Source organism: Euprymna scolopes, chromosome 13 (assembly GCF_053919585.1).
Source record: "Euprymna scolopes isolate OS-2025 chromosome 13, ASM5391958v1, whole genome shotgun sequence".
NCBI classification, from domain to species: Eukaryota; Metazoa; Mollusca; class Cephalopoda; order Sepiida; family Sepiolidae; genus Euprymna; species Euprymna scolopes.
Genome location: NC_136494.1, coordinates 64,501,739 through 64,519,622, shown reverse-complemented (window position 1 = coordinate 64,519,622; position 17,884 = coordinate 64,501,739). Strand labels below are relative to the sequence as shown.

General features: G+C 33.0%; 1 protein-coding gene across 1 annotated transcript in view; it reads right to left on the bottom strand.

The window, feature by feature from the left end:
• The window catches only part of LOC145292051 (dynein axonemal heavy chain 5-like), a 579,775-nt gene that overhangs the window by 140,052 nt on the left and 421,839 nt on the right, over positions 1 to 17,884 (bottom strand). The window contains exons 65-67 of the mRNA XM_080138079.1: positions 13,581 to 13,718; positions 3,768 to 4,025; positions 1,913 to 2,107 (exon numbers count right to left, since the gene is read on the bottom strand). Coding sequence (XP_079994205.1) covers positions 1,913 to 2,107; positions 3,768 to 4,025; positions 13,581 to 13,718 — 591 coding nt within the window. The remainder of the gene's footprint in view (positions 1 to 1,912; positions 2,108 to 3,767; positions 4,026 to 13,580; positions 13,719 to 17,884) is intronic.

Below are 17,884 nucleotides of genomic sequence, written 5' to 3'. Positions count from 1 at the left end.
AAAAGGCTCAATATTATGACAATAGGAAGTAGAGCGTGAGACAAGTAGCATAAATGAAAACCGTAAATTAAAATTCCTAATTTACATATAAAATTTATTTTTCGGCAGAATAGCTCAAACACAGATAAGTAATAAATCCTTATTCTGCAGTTTCAAAGAATACAAAATTCTTCTTTTTAGAGAAAATAAATGTGTTAGCAAATTTATACATATTGCAAACCTAAAAATTTGCTGGTTTTAGCATTGTATGGAACTGCATTATATGACGCTGGTCATATAATGCAGTTTCATACTATGGTAATTCCAGAGTGAAATGAAGGTTTTTGGTAATATCAAGAAACAAAGAAAAGTTTTTTTTTTAAAGATAATAAATGACAATATTGAAATATTTCAATAATTTCCAATTATGAATTATTTATTTCATGTATTGAACTAGGATTAAATCATCATTATTAAGTTATAATATTTTAATAGTAATTGTTATATGGTAATTATCTGCTTCTACTTCCACGTAATTCTCATTTATTTATTTCTTAAACCTATATGCGTATACATAAATTTTTGTAAGCCAGGTATAAGTGAAATCCATTGTGGTGATTAAGGAGGTGGAAATTACCTAACCCATAGCCTCCAAACACGACTCCTTTATATATAAAGGTTGTTTTTTAGAGGCGGCGACCTTTAAATTGACAAGTCTATTTTCTTTAATTGCAGATTTGGCAAATAACGGTTATTTTGAGTTCAGCTTAGTTTGGAAATTCATCGTGAAGAGACTAACACTCGAGCAGCGTTTGCAAATTGTGAAAATTTATTTTATTTACATTTGATGAACGAATAATTTAACGAAATTGACCTGCCAATAAGACACCTTGTTCACGCGTTTTACACCGTTTAAATTATTTTCTTCGGGGATACATAAAATCCCATGTCTATGCTAATAAGCAAGATGGATTATAGTCAGCTAACGCACTTCCTAACTTCCGGTGTAGCTCAACTGGAAACCAGTTCCCTCACTTTTATTGTTCTTCGATATTTCTATTGGTAAAAAATTTATTGTAATATAATATAAGAAAAGGACAATATTGAAAAGTATACAATAAAAATTAACAAAATTATAAAAAGATAAAAATGACACAATTAGTCTTTATTTGCACTTTTAATAACAAAATTAAATTTTATAAGATATATTTTTTTATGAAATTATAAAAATAATTTTTTTTTTATTTTAAAAATAAAAGTTTTTTATTTGAATTTATATAATAAATATATGTTTATGAAAGTATGAAATAAAATTATAGAAATCAAAAAGCAAATTCAAACATCATAAAAAACGTATCTAATACATAATGTTTCCAAAATAGTTTTTGAAGTGTTTTCAATAATTTTTAAGCCAATATAACACTAATTTCAATAATTCCTTATTAAAATAAGACCGAAAAATCTTTTAAATGATTATCAAATAAAAAGAAAGATAGGAAAACCTCATAAAAAGGCTACATGTTTAGGGGCGATATAGGCGCGAGAGAAAAAAAGCAAAGAAACTTATTTTCCTTGTCACTGCTTCTGGTAGCGCTATGCCGAAAGTTAGGAAGTACGTTAGCTGACTATAACCACAGGATGATATAATGATGATATTTGTTGTTATTATTTTTTAAATTTGTATAAATTATTATTTTTTTTAGAATGTGAAAGATTTTATAATTATTTCCACAGACAAACAGCATCGCAGCTCACAAGAGCCATGACAGCCAACGAACCGGAAGTCCAAGACTCAAATTAAAAAAGTCAAGATTTGAACATGTTAGTGAACAAAAACTCTTATGAAAAATTAAAGTTTTATATTTTCCCCCAAATTTTCTGAAGCAGCATCCGGTGACCTAAAGGTCATGATCCATCAATGTATTTGACTCACCTGAAGTTCATTTTTCTTCTCTCTGTTCTTGATCCAAGTTTTTCCTTGGCCCTGTGGATCAATGAGTAACGGATAGCGAGCTGCTTTATTGACAATCAACCCATTCTGGATTGAGAGCTCATCATTGGGTAGACCTTGCATATTCCATTCGCTGATGGTGGCAGTATCCACTAACATGCTGACAATGTTCAGATCCTGTTTAAAAGAAGATAGGAAAAGAAAACAAACATTTTAGACATTTTGTAATGTAGACAACAAAATATGCAACGTGGCTGTTATTTGGAATAAATTTTTGCTCAAAATGCAGCCACTTCATTAAAATTCAGTATTCACATCACTAAGTTTTATTTATTTATTTATTTGTTTTTTTTATGCAACGACAAGGCATAGAGCCATTTGATGTAAGAAACTAAAAAATATCACTTAAAGGTTAAAAGCTAGTCAATGATAAATATCATATGGATAGATTCTGACATAGAAAACAGCAATTCTTCCTCCTTCTGTTAGAAAGACCACTTATGAAATATGAGAATTAAACGACAAAATAAGAGTTAAGAGGCAAAATTAAACCCCAAATTCATTTTTTTTTACTGAAAATAAAGCATAAAATTCATTTTTTTACTGAAAATTATGCATAAAATTCATTTTTTTACTGAAAATTATGCATATCCATTTAATGAAGAGCAGATGAAAAAGTAAGTATATCAATCGCTTCACATATCAAGTCAAGTTAATAAATGAGAAAATTAAACTAACATAATTTCATTTATCCTTTATATATTTGAATCTAGGAAGTTATTTCCATCAATTATTTCAGCAACCACCTGATACTCTTTATTACTTTATTAACTTTGAACACATCTATTCGGATAAGTATACAGACTAGTGATCAATAAAGAATTTAGTAGAAATAGATATGGGGATCTATTTATGCTTGTACTAGCAAAGTGACCCGGCATCGTCTGAGGCCTGAATTTATGTAAATTACATTGATTATAAAAAAATGTAAAACCAAGCAACCGGCTTAATACTGTGATTTGAAATGTCTACGTTTATCTTGTGAAAATCAGAGTAAAAATTAATTATGCCCAAGGTAAGGCTCGAACTCGAAGTCTATGAATAGCATGCCAAGCGATTGACCCACGGGGCAAATATCGTAAGATACTGCTCTTAATATAGGACATAAAACAGACTATTACCCATCTCCCCCCCTCTCTCTCTCTCTCTCTTTCAATTATATTTTTACATCTGTTTAACACAAGCCAGAATATAAAACAAACATTAAACCGATGACGACGACGACGACGACGACGACGACGACGACGACGATTATGATGATGATGATGATGAGTTGACGTTTTGTTAAATGGACTAAGTTTAGATTTGGCACCCCAAAATACTTAGTTTAAAAAGAACTGTGCAGAAACATTCCTCCTTTCTCGCATATGTATGCAAATGTTTACTCACCCAGCATGTTGATTCGGACTTCGTAGCTCCCTTCTACACAAACTCCAACACGCACACGCACACACACACACACACACACACACACACACACACACACACACACACACACACACACACACACACACACACAAATGTATTCAGATGCATTATTCCGAGATGTATTATGCTTTATATACCAAATTATGTTTAAGCATGGAAGCTTTGTAAGCTGTAATTTGGAATTTTGACCCGTGGCTGCACGTTTCAGTCAGATTGAGGGTCTTTAAAGCAACAATGCGATTTCCTGGTTTATGTAACAAACAGAAGTATAGAAAATTATTTATAGACATTTCTACAGATTGCTGTTAAATAATTCAATATTTGTCATTTCAAGAAGAGACCAACTTACTTCGGTGAATGGAATCTGAATCTGGTTCATGGCATTCTTCCAGGTCTTCACCATTCGGTTTCTGAATTCTTGGTTAAAAGGTCCGGCATAAGAAAGAAAGCCGGTGGCCAACAATACGTCACCAACTAAGCGTTTAATCTGGCTGTCAAAATTCTTGCTCGCCTCCGTCCAACGTGTCTTCTCTCCAGCAAGTCCTTCAATTAAGGCAGTAGCATTAGACATCTTTCTTCGGCATGCTTCTGCATCGTCCACAAGCGCCTACAACAAAGAAGGAATAAAGGAAAGGAAATGCAATAATTCAGAATCTAATTTCAAAATTAAGTGCCTTTGTAGAAGTTTTATATTTTGTATTGGAATTGATTTCTGATTATATATTATGTATTACAATAGAAAAATGCAAGCATGAAAAGTAATATGGTTAAACTTAAACATGAAAAAGTAAAGGACTAGTTGTTAAAACTGGAAAAGAAAAGGACAATATCTATTTATAACTTTAAATATTGCAGCATTAAGAATTAATGATATAATGTTATAAATTGAATTAAAAAAATTCTTAATGCTGAAATATTTAAAGTTATAAATTTATTATATTTTTTACTAGAATATCTTCTCCTTTTCTTTTCCAGTTTTAACAACTAGTCCTTTACTTTTCTATGTTTAAGCTTAACCATATTACTTTTCATGCTCGCATTTTTCTATTGTAATCCCTGATTTTTCCAGGCTTCCAATAAATCCACTTGCTCTTTGTTTAGTTTCAGTCTTATTTTTTGCCCCCATAAACATATATGTAATAACAATGTACGGCACTCGTCTGCTTTCAATAAAATCCCCCCCTCAATTATCTCCCTTTCATGCTTTCATTAGTGGCAACAGTAGTCACTGAAGTTATGTGGTTGCTATGGAAACTAGTCATGAAAAAGTCGCTAACCTCCTTACATATTTTTACGATTTTGAACACCAGAAACTTTTATTTTACTGAAAGAAAATAGAATTTTTTATTCATAATATAGTTGAAAAAGTGATCTATAAACTGTAATAATTGTTTGAAATTTGGTTGAAAAATGAGTGAGCGGTGAAGCTTTAAAGCAGTTCTAAATGACTAAAGCTGTCACTTAACCATATTTTCAAAATTACCGTGTTTGAATGATTATGCTGCTTTTTTTGGATAATGGTAATATCTGTAATATCATTAAATAAACGATTACTTTAATCCACGGTGCTGGGAATAAACAATACCCAAATAAAGCAATACCTAAAGTGAGAAATGTGACTGGTACAAAATTCGAACTACCCGATGCGTGTGTCATCTTATACCATTCGATAACGAAAAGAGGAAGCTGAAATTTTACAAATAATTCATGTTCCAAGCTTTGCAACAAACCTCTAACATAATCATAATTTATTTTCTTTGGAACCAGCATGTTTTCACTTGCAGAGTGATTAATATATACTTTAATAAAAGCAGATTTTTACTTTATTATTCTTTCAAATGAAATTTGTTATCGAATATATATATATATATATATATATATATATATATATATATATATATATATATATATATATAAAGTAGAATTAAATTTTTCCCGATACCAATGGCCGAAATAGCTTTTTAACAAAGCGCTAGATAAAAAAAATCTATTAATTTATTTATTGCAAACTATTATCCTCATCTTTTTTAGTTGTTGCTTCACAACGTTTCGCCCAACTATTCGTCTGGCCATCGTCAGGTGGTAAACGCGACAGGATAGGAACTCTGAATCTTTTAACTGCATCATCAGCAATTACTGCCTTCCATGGTTGTTGTCATCTCACTACGTTTTGGGTAGGATTGAAACCGCTATCTTCAGATAATTCTGGTCGGCTTTGGGTAGGATTGGAGCCGCTATCTTCAGATAATTCTCACCTGGAACCGTAGAGATTCAATGTTTTTATCCACTGCGCCACGGGCCCTGAAGGTCGATCAAGGTTGGATTTTTTGGTCTTAAAAATCCACCGACGAAGGCCAGAGGAATACTTAGCCGAAACATCGTGAAATAATATATTTAAAAAATCTGTTTAATTGATAAGATATGAAAATAGTGGTTCATGTTCTAATAATTATCTAGTTGTGGTATTGTCAAGAAGGTTCTTGACTCTCTCACACCATTTTGCTCTATCCGCCATCACAGCAGGCAGGTCTTCATAGATGAATTATGAGTCTTCAGTTAGCTTCTTACTGTAAGTTCTGTACGTTTTCCCACTAAACAACTCTGGCATGATACTTAGCTCCAGTAGGCCTATTTTAGACAAAGATAGCATCTTTGGGTTTTGCCAAGAACCTCGTCAACATTTAATATACATTGGGTATAAATGTTATGTTTTAGCGAAGAAAGAAAATGAAAGATGTGTAAGGGCATGCATATAAAAATGGAAATAAATAAAGCAGTAAGAGAACTGAAGAGTCACCAGATAGCAAGTGCTACCTTAAACATAGACAGAGATTGTAAATAAAAAATAGAAGAAAACGGATTTTAATAAAACATTTTTATAACTGTGATTTTATAAGATTATAAAAGTTATTTTCGGTTAATGTTCATTTATGTAAACATGTATGTAAACATATGTTTAGTGAAGCAAGTTCAGTTAGTTGTCGCAAGGCTTTGCAATTAATACGTCAATATGTTCAAAGTGTGCATATGCATGTGTAACTGGTTTTGTTGACCAGGTTTTATAAGAGTTTCTAAGTTCGCTTATTACTTTTACATAGATGTGTTACTTTTGGAGTTTGAAACGCTTTACATTATTTAAAAATACTTGGAGTTAACACATTCCTATGAAAATCTACTTGCTTTTGAGAATGAAGAGGAAAGCAAATTCCAACCAAACAAGTAGAATAATTATCTTTTTAGTGTTCGTGAGAATCATATCAGAAGTCGGGTACAACATTAAATCACTGTCTTGACATACACAAAAGAACATCATTAACGATTTTATTTTTCGCCCTCCAGCAGTGACCAGCAAATTCGGTTCTTCTCCCTTTAATCAAGACCCCGATCTGAGAAAAATGTCGGTAGAGTTACTCTCTTATGAAGTGCTACCCCAGGAGATGTTAAGAGCAGCTTTTAGCATTCTATCAGTTTTTTCTCCAATATTTTAGTGAACGTTTAAGTGCTACTTCCATATGATATAAGAACTGATGTAACAATGGCGTTAAATTAAAAGTTACGTTTCATCTTTGTAGAAAGATTTACCTTCCAGATTGCATTCACCTTGTCTATGCCAGCTCAGGCATGTTCTATAACGTTTTCCATTCGATTTTTCACATTTTATATTTAATCCTATCTTGTGTTTCGATAACTAATGCCATAGAGAGAGTGGGAAGAGATTATTGTCTCTCAGTCACAAGTTCTCTTCCTGCAACCTATATCACAGGTTACAGGAAGAGGACGTGTTATAAATTAGACAGTGAAAAACAGTGTTATCAATAAACTGTTTATTAATAGTAGAAACAAAGTGTAGTATCTGTTCTTATACTACACTTATTTTGTCTTGGGTAAGTGAAGAAGTCTTAGACTGAGACAATTTTTTATTTTTGTTCAAATCAAATTGTTCAAATCGAAAAACACCCGTCTAGCTGAATCCACTGTGAAAAATTTCCCCCACTCTATATCTGTGCCTAAATCAAAACGCGGATTTCATGAGCAAAGCTTCTTTCTTAGAACTGCACGCCTGTGGAACTCTGTTCCGTCTGCCTGCTTCCCACCGGACTACAACTTGGATGTGTTTAAAAATAAATACTTGTTAGCGCTGTTCTTGACACTTTTCAAAGACGTTCATATCACCAAAAATACACTACCCAAAGCCAGGAACAACACTACACTTTATCAAAGCTACTCGACAGACAAAATTATTGTCATACACAAATATGCTTTCATTATCTTTTGTTAAAAATATCAAACAAATAAAAAAGCAACACACTACAAATACACTATATATTTTTTCATTGACAATTTCATCTTCATAACTATGTTACTATAAGCGGCATTCCAAAATTAATGCCTCCAATTTTTATTCCGCCCGAATGGATCAGAGGGGATTAAGAAGTGCATTGCTGTGACGACTAAAAACATGCATTCATGACCTGAAAGTTTCATATCTCTGTTATAGATATTGACGGTGTGAGACTCTGAGAAAGTAATCCTTGTCATGAACGTGCGTCAGAAGCAGAAATGCGTCATTGAATTCCTCTATGCAGAAAAAACTGAACTGACCAACTGGCGCCTGTTGAACGTTTACGAACCGATGCAATTGATGTCAGTATAGTTAGGAGATGAGTTCGTCGATTTCAGAGTAGTGACAGAGATGTAAGTGATAAAGTGCATTCCGGACGCCCATGCACAACCGCCACTCCATCGCTGGCAAAAGTACATTGGGAATGATGGTGACTGTAGATAATAAATAATAGAGCACAAAAGGTGGCTTGTTTTAGTAATGCCATTCACGTCTTCGTAGCTCTTCAACTTTTTTTTAGTTAAAAATAGGATGACCTACATTCAAATTCCTATTTTGAATATGCCTAAAACTATCCTTAACACAGATTGCTGCTTAGTAAAATACATTATGTGGCTGGGGGGGGGGTTACTCTAAATTAAGTAACATTTATGTCTTCTTATTTATAGAAACTGGGAAATATTTATTCCGCTATAGATTTCATTGAAAAATAAGTAAAGAGAAAGGCAAAAAGAAGATAAAGAAAAGAGAAAAGAACAAGTGAAGAAAACAAGAAAAAAGAAAAGAAAGAAAGAAAAAAAGACAGAAAGAAGAAATATAGAAAAAAGTTAGAAAGAATAAAAAAAAATTATGAAGGTACAGAAAACTAAAAGGAAATCAGAAAATGAAGTCAGAAAAAGCAAGAAGAAAGAAAGATAAAAGGGTGGAAAAGAGTTAAAATAAGAAATAGAAAAGGAAAGGAAAGAAAAAGGTAAAAAGAAAAAAATATGTAAAAGAAACAATATAAAAAAAAATAAAACAATAAAGAAAAATTAAAAAATAAAAAAATATATAAAAAAAGGATAAAAATAAAAAAAATGGAACAGAAAAGCAGAAAAAGGTATTTAAACTGGTATCTTTTGTTTCAAGTTCACGATTTTTTTTTTTTAAATCTATAGATTCTGTCTTGGATTTACATGATACTCGATCAACAAAATGATTGACAGTTTTTTTTTTATTTCCACCGGATGCAAGAGCAGTTTTCTTTTTCTTTTTTTTCATTTTTGAAATTCCAAAATATCTTGGCACACAGCTTGGAATTTTTTTATACTCACATTCTAATGTATTATTATTATTTTTTTTTTTTGTAGAAAAAATGACAAAAATACAATAAGAAAAGTTTTTCTACGTGTTGACATTTGATATTTTAAAAGAAGTAGAAAGTCGAACTTTTCAATGGATCTTATTTAAATAAAAAAAAACAAAAAAAAATAACAAAAAAAACTCCAGCCATTATTACAAAGACTAAGATACTGTATGTCAATTTTTACCCCATACACATATCTAACATTTCTTGTCAGATAGAACCAACGCATTGGAACAAATACATTAAAAACATTGCTAAGACCATTGCGATGAAAGTAGGCTCACTCTACCGTACCAGAAAATGTATCACACTTGCCAATATACAAAGCTGGAAACCTACAAAAGGTGATCTGTGTTGTGGTAGGAGACTTAAAAATCTTATCTATCTAATGAAGTTTGTTATCTAAGAGCTTTCATTAATTGCAATGACAGAAGGAAATTTATTAATATTACTAATTAATAATATAATAAAAATTTATAGCTGATAGCATAATTGGCTTCTATTTCGAATTTAGATTAACTTCTGAAACAAGAGATGGTGGCAATATGATAAGGGGATTGGGGGGGCCTAGCTCTCCACATTTGAAGACAAAAAGTGAAGGCAACCGGGTTGCCCCCCCCCCCAAAAAAAATGTCAAATCAAAATTAACTGATATCGCCTTAGTAAAAGATGAATTTAGAAGAATCTGTTGAAATTTAATAACAATATATGTATTAATACTCCTCTATTTCTCTGTTTTTTTCTCTTTCTCTCTATCTCTCTCTTCTTACTCTGTTTGGTCAGTTGCTTGTTCTGGCAAATAGCAAACAGGATCCTGAACAGAAGCATGAATTCTATCCAAACCATCATCAATGGACCTGAGGTCATCTCGTCAGCATCAGATAAGGCCAAACTATTTGCCAAGAATTTGCAGCTAATTCTACCCTATGTAATGAAGGCCATCAACTCACTGTATTTCTCCCTATAACAGACAACATGCTATGCAACATACAAATATCTGTGCGTGAGGTCGCCAAGCTAATCAAGAATCTTGATTCCAGTAAAGCAACTAGCCCTGACGGCATTCCAATTATAGTGCTGAAAAAGCATCAACCAGAACTTGCCCCCATAGTTACAAAACCGTTTAAGCGTTGCCTTAAGGAGAAGTGCTTCCTAACACCCTGGAAAACCTCATCAGTATGCCCTGTATTTAAGAATTCAGGTGATAATTCGTCTCCCTCTCAGTACAGACCAATAAGTCTTCTGTGTGTCATGAGTAAGTTGCTGGAATCCATATTAAATAGAGAAGTAGTCAACCATCTCAGCAGAAATAACTTTCTTAATGACATGCAATATGGTTTCCGTTCTGCTAGAACTACAGAAGATGTGCTAACGATTATATCTCATAGGATTAGTGAATCTTTTGATAAAGGCTTCCTCTCTAGGGCAATTGCTCTTGACATATCAAAAGCCTTCGATAAGGTATGGCATAAGGGCCTACTTCACAAGATTTCCAGCTATGGTATAACTGGAAATGTTTTCTCAATCATTAAATCATTTCTCTCTGATAGGCTCATAAGAGTAGTGATTGATGGGCAGAAATCAAAGGCCCTCAGTAGTTATGCTGGAGTCCCTCAGGGGTCCATCCTGGGCCCAACTCTCTTCTTGATCTAAATCAATGATCTCTCAAAACACATACTTAAATCATGCGTGGACATCTATGCTGATGACACGACCATCTATGGCAACACATCAAAGGCCATAAATGACAAAGTTCTCTCTGATTCTATCTCCTCTAATCTGGGTGCGTGGTACAGTGGGGAAAGGTGGCTCGTTACTTTTAATGCATCTAAAACTAAGCTCCTATCTTTACATCATCAATGCTCTGATCCCCATCTGGCATCAATTGAAATGGATGGCTCTCGTCTAGGGGAAACGCCATGTTTTAATAAGCTCCTGGGCTTGACCTTTATTCCTGATCTGAAATGGAACACGTACATCAAGCCTGTTGCTAAGCTTGCTGGAATGGTAGGATCCTTCTACCGCTCCAAAAAATAGCTCACTGCTGATGCAATTCTCTAACTATATAAAGGCCAAGTATGTCCAAGGATGCAGTACTGTTGCGACATTTGGGCAGGAGCTGCTAGTACAAAATAGGCTTCGTGGTTTAGTGGGGGATGCTCCTTTTCTCTTCCCTGCAACCTCTCTCCCACAGGAGAGACCTTGCGAGCCTGTCTTTGTTTTATCGTTACTTTCATGGCAAGTACTCATCTGAGCTGCAATCCCTCGTCCCCCCTCGCCGATCTTTCATGAAAAACACCCGTCTAGCTGAAACCACTGTCAGAATTTCACCACTCTTTATCTGGACCAAAACCAAACCGTAGATTACATGAACAAAGCTTCTTTCTTAGAAATTAACGCCTGTGGAACTCTGTTCCGTTTGTCTGTTTCCCACCTGACTACAACCTGGATGTCTTCAAGTCCAACATAAACAAATTCTTGATGAACCGTCCCCTTAAGTGTCAATTCTCAACACTAACGTACTGTACACACAATAACCTTTATCCACAAGTGGCTTCCGGGATTTGATAAGTGGTGACCACTTTGTAAAAAAAACAAGAGAAGATTTGTAATTCAGTTGGGATCTGATCTTTATTATTCATCAGCAGATGAACGGATCATGCCAACTCAATGTTTCGAGTTTTTTAAATGCTGCTTTCATAATTTAAAAAAATTCTATTTTTATAAAAATATGTTGTTAGCTTAGTGTATATAAAAAGTGCAATTCCAGAATCAAAAGTCCGAGCACAGATAATTAATTCTCAGGAGAAAATTAATGATAATGAAAACCCTGTCACAATGATGTGGAGAACTTGAAGCAAAAACCCGTCAATTAGACATATTGATCCCTTAATCTAAAAGGAATTTGCCTATCATTGTATCGTTTATTCCAGGTTGCCGTGCCCAGAATATAACAGCCATTTTAGAGACTTCCCCATGACGTGGACAAACCAAGTTACTTTCTCCGGCAAATGATCGTAATGCAAAATTGCTAGAAAATATAACTAGAATTTTCAGCAGTTGAACTTTTTTTTTGATAGAAATATGACAAGTGTTTGCGTTTAACACAGCGATTCCTACCTGAATTTGCCTGTGAAGACATAAACAGAGAGTTAAATTTAAGCAAAATAAGATATAAGGTAAAAATGAAGGGAGACTAAAACCAGCAGGTGTAGTGTAAACAAAGAAATTCATGGCATGCTACACAAAGTTCTATCTGTAAACTACTCTGATTGAAGTAGGATTATCAAATTCCATCTTGCGATTTTCTCCAGATTAAAAGATGTGCAGCAAGCAGTGAAGTTTACTCTTCAGTTTCTGAAATCAAAATGCTTCAACTCGTTACTGCAAATAGGGCTCGACACATGCGCTGGCCTGAATTAGTAAAAATAAATAAATAAAATTTTAAGACACTCAGATGTATTTCTCCGGATTTATAAAAATTGCTGTTTTGATCCACCCTGAATGCATAAAAGCTCAAATTTTACCTTCACAAAATGTTTGAATCAAAATCCACAACAGAGCTTACATCTACTTTATGCCATCCTCTTGCTCTTCTCTCAAGCGATGGGAAAGCAAAATAATACTTTTCTCTACTCGCCTGCACACGTGCAGTCATAAACATACACACTCTGACATTAATGCACACATATAGTCATTGCTTTTCTATATAAACCTCTATTTTAAATGCATATAAAATATCTCTTTTGTGAGTTTATGTCTTTGAACTCATAGTTTTGTTTGTGTTTATCATAGAACATTTCTATCACACTCTGATATTTGAGTACTACCTGAAAATGTTTTCTTTAAAAATATTTCCCTAAAACTAGTTCTCCCAAAACATCTTCCTCCCAAACCAAAACCTTAAAAAAGAGGACACCTAAAGATGTGCTTGACTATCGGTTGCCGAAAGTTCGAAGTTGCACCTGTATTTCAGTATCTATCATTCTTTCCCAAAAATAACTTCATCTAAATAACAAATTAAAACGACGTTATTTTTCCTTTTTTAACATTTACTCATTAAAAGGAATTTTTTTAAGGCCCAAAGGCTTTTCTGGGAGTAAAGGCCCTGAATCTTTTTTCTTTAGTTTCATAGTATACCTATCACTATGTGTACTTCAGTGATTACTTCAGCTAGTATCATATAAAAACGCCTAAAGAAGTAAATACAAACTAACAAATAAGCACTAGTGAAAACAATGTCCTTGCAAAGCAAGAGATAGAAATTAGACATAAAATGTTTTATCTGTTTCGTATGCATAGCTGAATCATACAAAGCCTATAGATTAAAGTTTTGTAGGCACGTTGTCTAATCCTGACATCTAATCTTTGACGTGTACTTCCTATGTAGTGAAAATTACAACTACAAACTAACATGAGTGAAAACCAGCCCCCGCAAAGTGGCAGAGAATAAAATTAGGAGTAAAATGTCTTACCTGTTTCTCGCGCATCGCCGAGTCATACATGGCCTGTACTGTGTCTAATTCTTTTTGTTTTTCATCAAGCTGAGCCTGGGCAACGGCTAAATCAGAGTTGGCTACTTCCAATCGTGCTTCTTGGCTAGCAAGGTTTGCCTATAATAAAGAAAATGAAAAAAGCTTAAAAAATATGCACAGACATTTTTTTCTTTTTCTTTTTTTTACATTTTCACCCCAAACAAGGCAAGTTGCCACTTTGGTGTAGGGGGTTACTATCAGTGGCAAAAACTACTGGAGTACTATGTAGGGATCTGGGCAGCAAGATGTCGTTCATGTTACACTGTAACTTCTGCATAGCAGTACAGTTGGGGAAGCAGGGACCTGGAATGGAATTCCAGTGTCTAGCGGTTCTGGGGAAGACACTACTAGGGTAGAAAGATCTTTTACATCTAGGGATCTATACTGTGTGGAGTGGGATTTAGCTGCCTGTCGGGTTTGTCGAGGGTGTCTATGTCGTGGGAGCACAAGTGTCTGCAGTTTGCCAGAGCATTCACCATAAAAATACTTGTAGAACAGGCAGAGGGATGCAACATTTCGTCGATGGGGCAGAGGCTGAAACTTATATGCCAGTTCAGGGCCTATCAGATTGGCGACTCTCTTTTGAACCTTGTCTAGGAGCGAGAGACTAGTAGCAGATGCACCAGCCCAAACGTGACAGCAATACTCCATACATGGGCGAATGGTGTTAGTGCTATTAGTTGATCGTTATTCAGTGTTTGTCGATAACTGCAGCACCGGATTTTAATCCATAGTACTAAAAAAGTAAAAAAGAAAGGCACTAGAGTAGAATTTAAAATTTACAAGAAAAATGCTAGCAGAACGTAATGCAATATTCGAAATTTAATACGGTCGATACAAATAAATCCAGAGACAAATGGAGATAACCATGTTCATAATATATCGGAAAGGATACAACTGCAGAAATTTAAGTGTAAAGTGAACAGACATCTCGCTGCTCAAATCCATACTTAGAGTGTTTCTGTAGACATGGTACTGTATTCATAGTAGTCCATTCCATCTTTTTGGGGTTGGATATGAGTAAAGAACAACATTTCTATAGCAATAACAAATAAATAAAAGCATATTTTATATTTTTCCTATGTTTTTTAATGTAGGGCTTAACTGACCTGTAGCATATTATGAACAGAATTATACTAATTATATCTACTTCGATTATGAACAAATTATTCATGTTAAATTTTAAACATGACATGATTTTTCATCATTTTGCGTGTACAATTCGACTTGCTGTAACTTACTGTTTTACATGTTTTTACTGAAATATAGTTTTAAGTAAAATTAAGTTGCTACAAAACATATTGTGTTTCAACATTACTTCCAAACATTTACTTAAAATCATATTTTACTAAAAAGTATGATTTTAAAATGTTAAATTATAGCAAATTGCAGCGCATATGCAAAATGCTGAAAAAGTGAGTTATATAGTAAATAGAAAGTGCTTATATTTGAAAAATCTAATATGGAGTCTTACAATTTTAAAGAAGAGTACGAGTATAAAATGATAAATCTAACAAAGGGAACTAACCTAACACCACACTACGCCTTTTATTTAAAAACCTATTTTGAATAAAGATGTGAGATAAGATTAGGTTACTTCCCTTTGTTAGAATTATGAATCTATGCTAACTTTTTCCAAATTTCAAGATATCATTTTGCATTATTTATTTTAATATGATGAGTCTTTATTATTGTTAATTGTTATTACTGCAATTTTATTACTTTTTAAATTAATTTTAATTTTTAAAAAATTAAAATATGTTTTTAAGTAGAATATTTTCACTGCTAATAGAAAAATAATTTTGTAAAAAAATAATCCCGTCAGTCATGCACGATTCGTGCATACGTCTGGAACTACTTTTGTAAGTATATAGGGATGAGTTAGAGTTAGTCTGTACAAATGCTGAATAAACGCCACTGTGGAATGCATCAGGGAATGGCGAACAACTGTGACTTTATGTAGAGGTAAATAGATAAGAAAAACGATCTTTTCATGCAAATACTCAAAGACATACATATATTCAAACCATTTGAGTACGTAATGAAACTTTTTTTTTGTTTGCTACGACCCCCCTCCATTTTGTTTTTTTTCTTTTTTTTGTGTGTGTGAAGGAGGTAATGGAGGGAACTGATTTGGCAGGGTTATTCTACAAAAAAGTTCAATAAGTTTTTTTGGAAGTAATAGCGAACACATTTCACTATAAATAATAAACGAGCAAACATAAGGAAATTACTGGTAAACAAATCTGTACACAAAACTAAATCAATTTAATAGTAATTATGATACATTAATAAAGCCACAATAGACATCCACATGTGCTGGTTTAAAAGCTGCTTAAAGAGTAACTTTTTGTCTTGCATCAATAAACTATAAACACTGTGATGTCATGCATATTGGTGATAAAAAATTATGTTTAAGAATATTTCTTATTTTAATGACAAATTGAACACTTAGAGTTATGAATAATTGATTTCAGATAACATCAATTTTGTGATAATCTTTTTCTTTTCAAGTTTAAGTTTGTGCTAAATCACAAATCTCACAAAAAATAGATTTCTGTCTACATAGAGTTTTATGATTTATTCATATACAAATTTTTGCAAAGTAATTTTTTTTCTCTCCTTTTTTATCCTATTTTCGGATTGAACTTCTTTCTCGATTATTGGTAAAATTTTCCACTATTTACGTTTTTCATATTAAAAAAAGAGGAATAAAAGGAGAAAAACACTTACATTATAAAATATATGCTAATGTTATTAGTACTATCTCTATATAAAGTTAGGTATATGTATTTGTTTGTATATTTATATGTACAGGATTCACTCCTAAATTAAATAAAAGATCATTGTGAATTTATGACGACAGCTACATAGGATATAAGGTCGTAATGTTGGCTATATTTAGTTTAATTTAGTTTAATGCAAAGAGGATAAAAAAGGTGACGTGAAAACTTAGATATCTCCGATTTTATAAACTGTTTACAATAGGTATTAGACATTAATTATTTTGTTCTACAGTGTGTGTGAAAAATACTGCCTTTTAATATATATATATATATGTATATATATATATATATATATAAACTGTGTCAATCGTTTTATTGCAGATTAGTAAAATATCAATATTTCACTAAATATACGTCACAAAAAAATTAAAATGGTATCATCGAAAGACTGCTTTGACGTTAGTTATTTCCCAAAGTATTATTCAAATTTACGCGATATTCACACAGTTATAGCATTTTGTTTATGATTAAGAAATTCATACTGTCTATCGCTTTATTGCAAATTTCTTACAATGCCAACTGCTACTCCTGACGGTCCGGATGTTTGGAACCAGAACAGAGCTCCAACCCCTTACAGAGTTCATCGCCAACCAGGAGGTGGAAGCATAATGTTTTGCGCGGGAATCATTGGGGATAAGTTGGTTTGACCAACTCGACTTCTAGAGGGGGTAAAGCTTATCAGCAATGCATACAATGCCTTTTTGGATAATCATTTGTTTTCATGGCTTGATGACCTACGATAGTCACGTCGCTTTCAGATGATTTTTATGCATGACAATAAACAATCCCATTCTGCTAGGGCAACTGTAGCCCTCTTGAATCTATGGGCTTCGTTGGAGAAACTCTCTTCATCTGGCCACCGTGTTCTCTAGACCTTAACTCCATTGAACATATCTGGAAGGGATTTATGAAGGAGGAGAGCAATTTACTTCAAAGGATGACATGTGGGGGAAAATAGTTGATATCGCCAGAGCTGTAACTCATTTTTAGATCAAACAATTGACTCCCTCGGTGGACAAAAGCGTTGTTTAAACTTATTTTTAAAAAATAATGGTGATATGTCGATAAATAATTCATTTATTTGAGGTTTAGCACTCATGAAGGAGCTTTGTTTATTATTCTTTGACAGAAAAATATAATAAAAAATAAAGTTTTCATGATTAAACTTTGCATTTTTGCCCTAAAACAACATTTCAAGAGACCTGCAATAAAGCGATGGACTGGAAATTCCTTGATAAAGAATAAAATGCCATAACTTTGTGAATATCGTATGAATTTAAATAAAATTTTGGGAAATAACTAACCTTAAAGCAGTCATTTGATGATATAATTTTAATTTTTTGTGACATATATTTAGTGAAATATATATATTTTACTAATTTGCTATAAAGTAATTGACACAATTTATATATATATATATATATATATATATATATATGTGTGTGTGTGTGCGTGTGT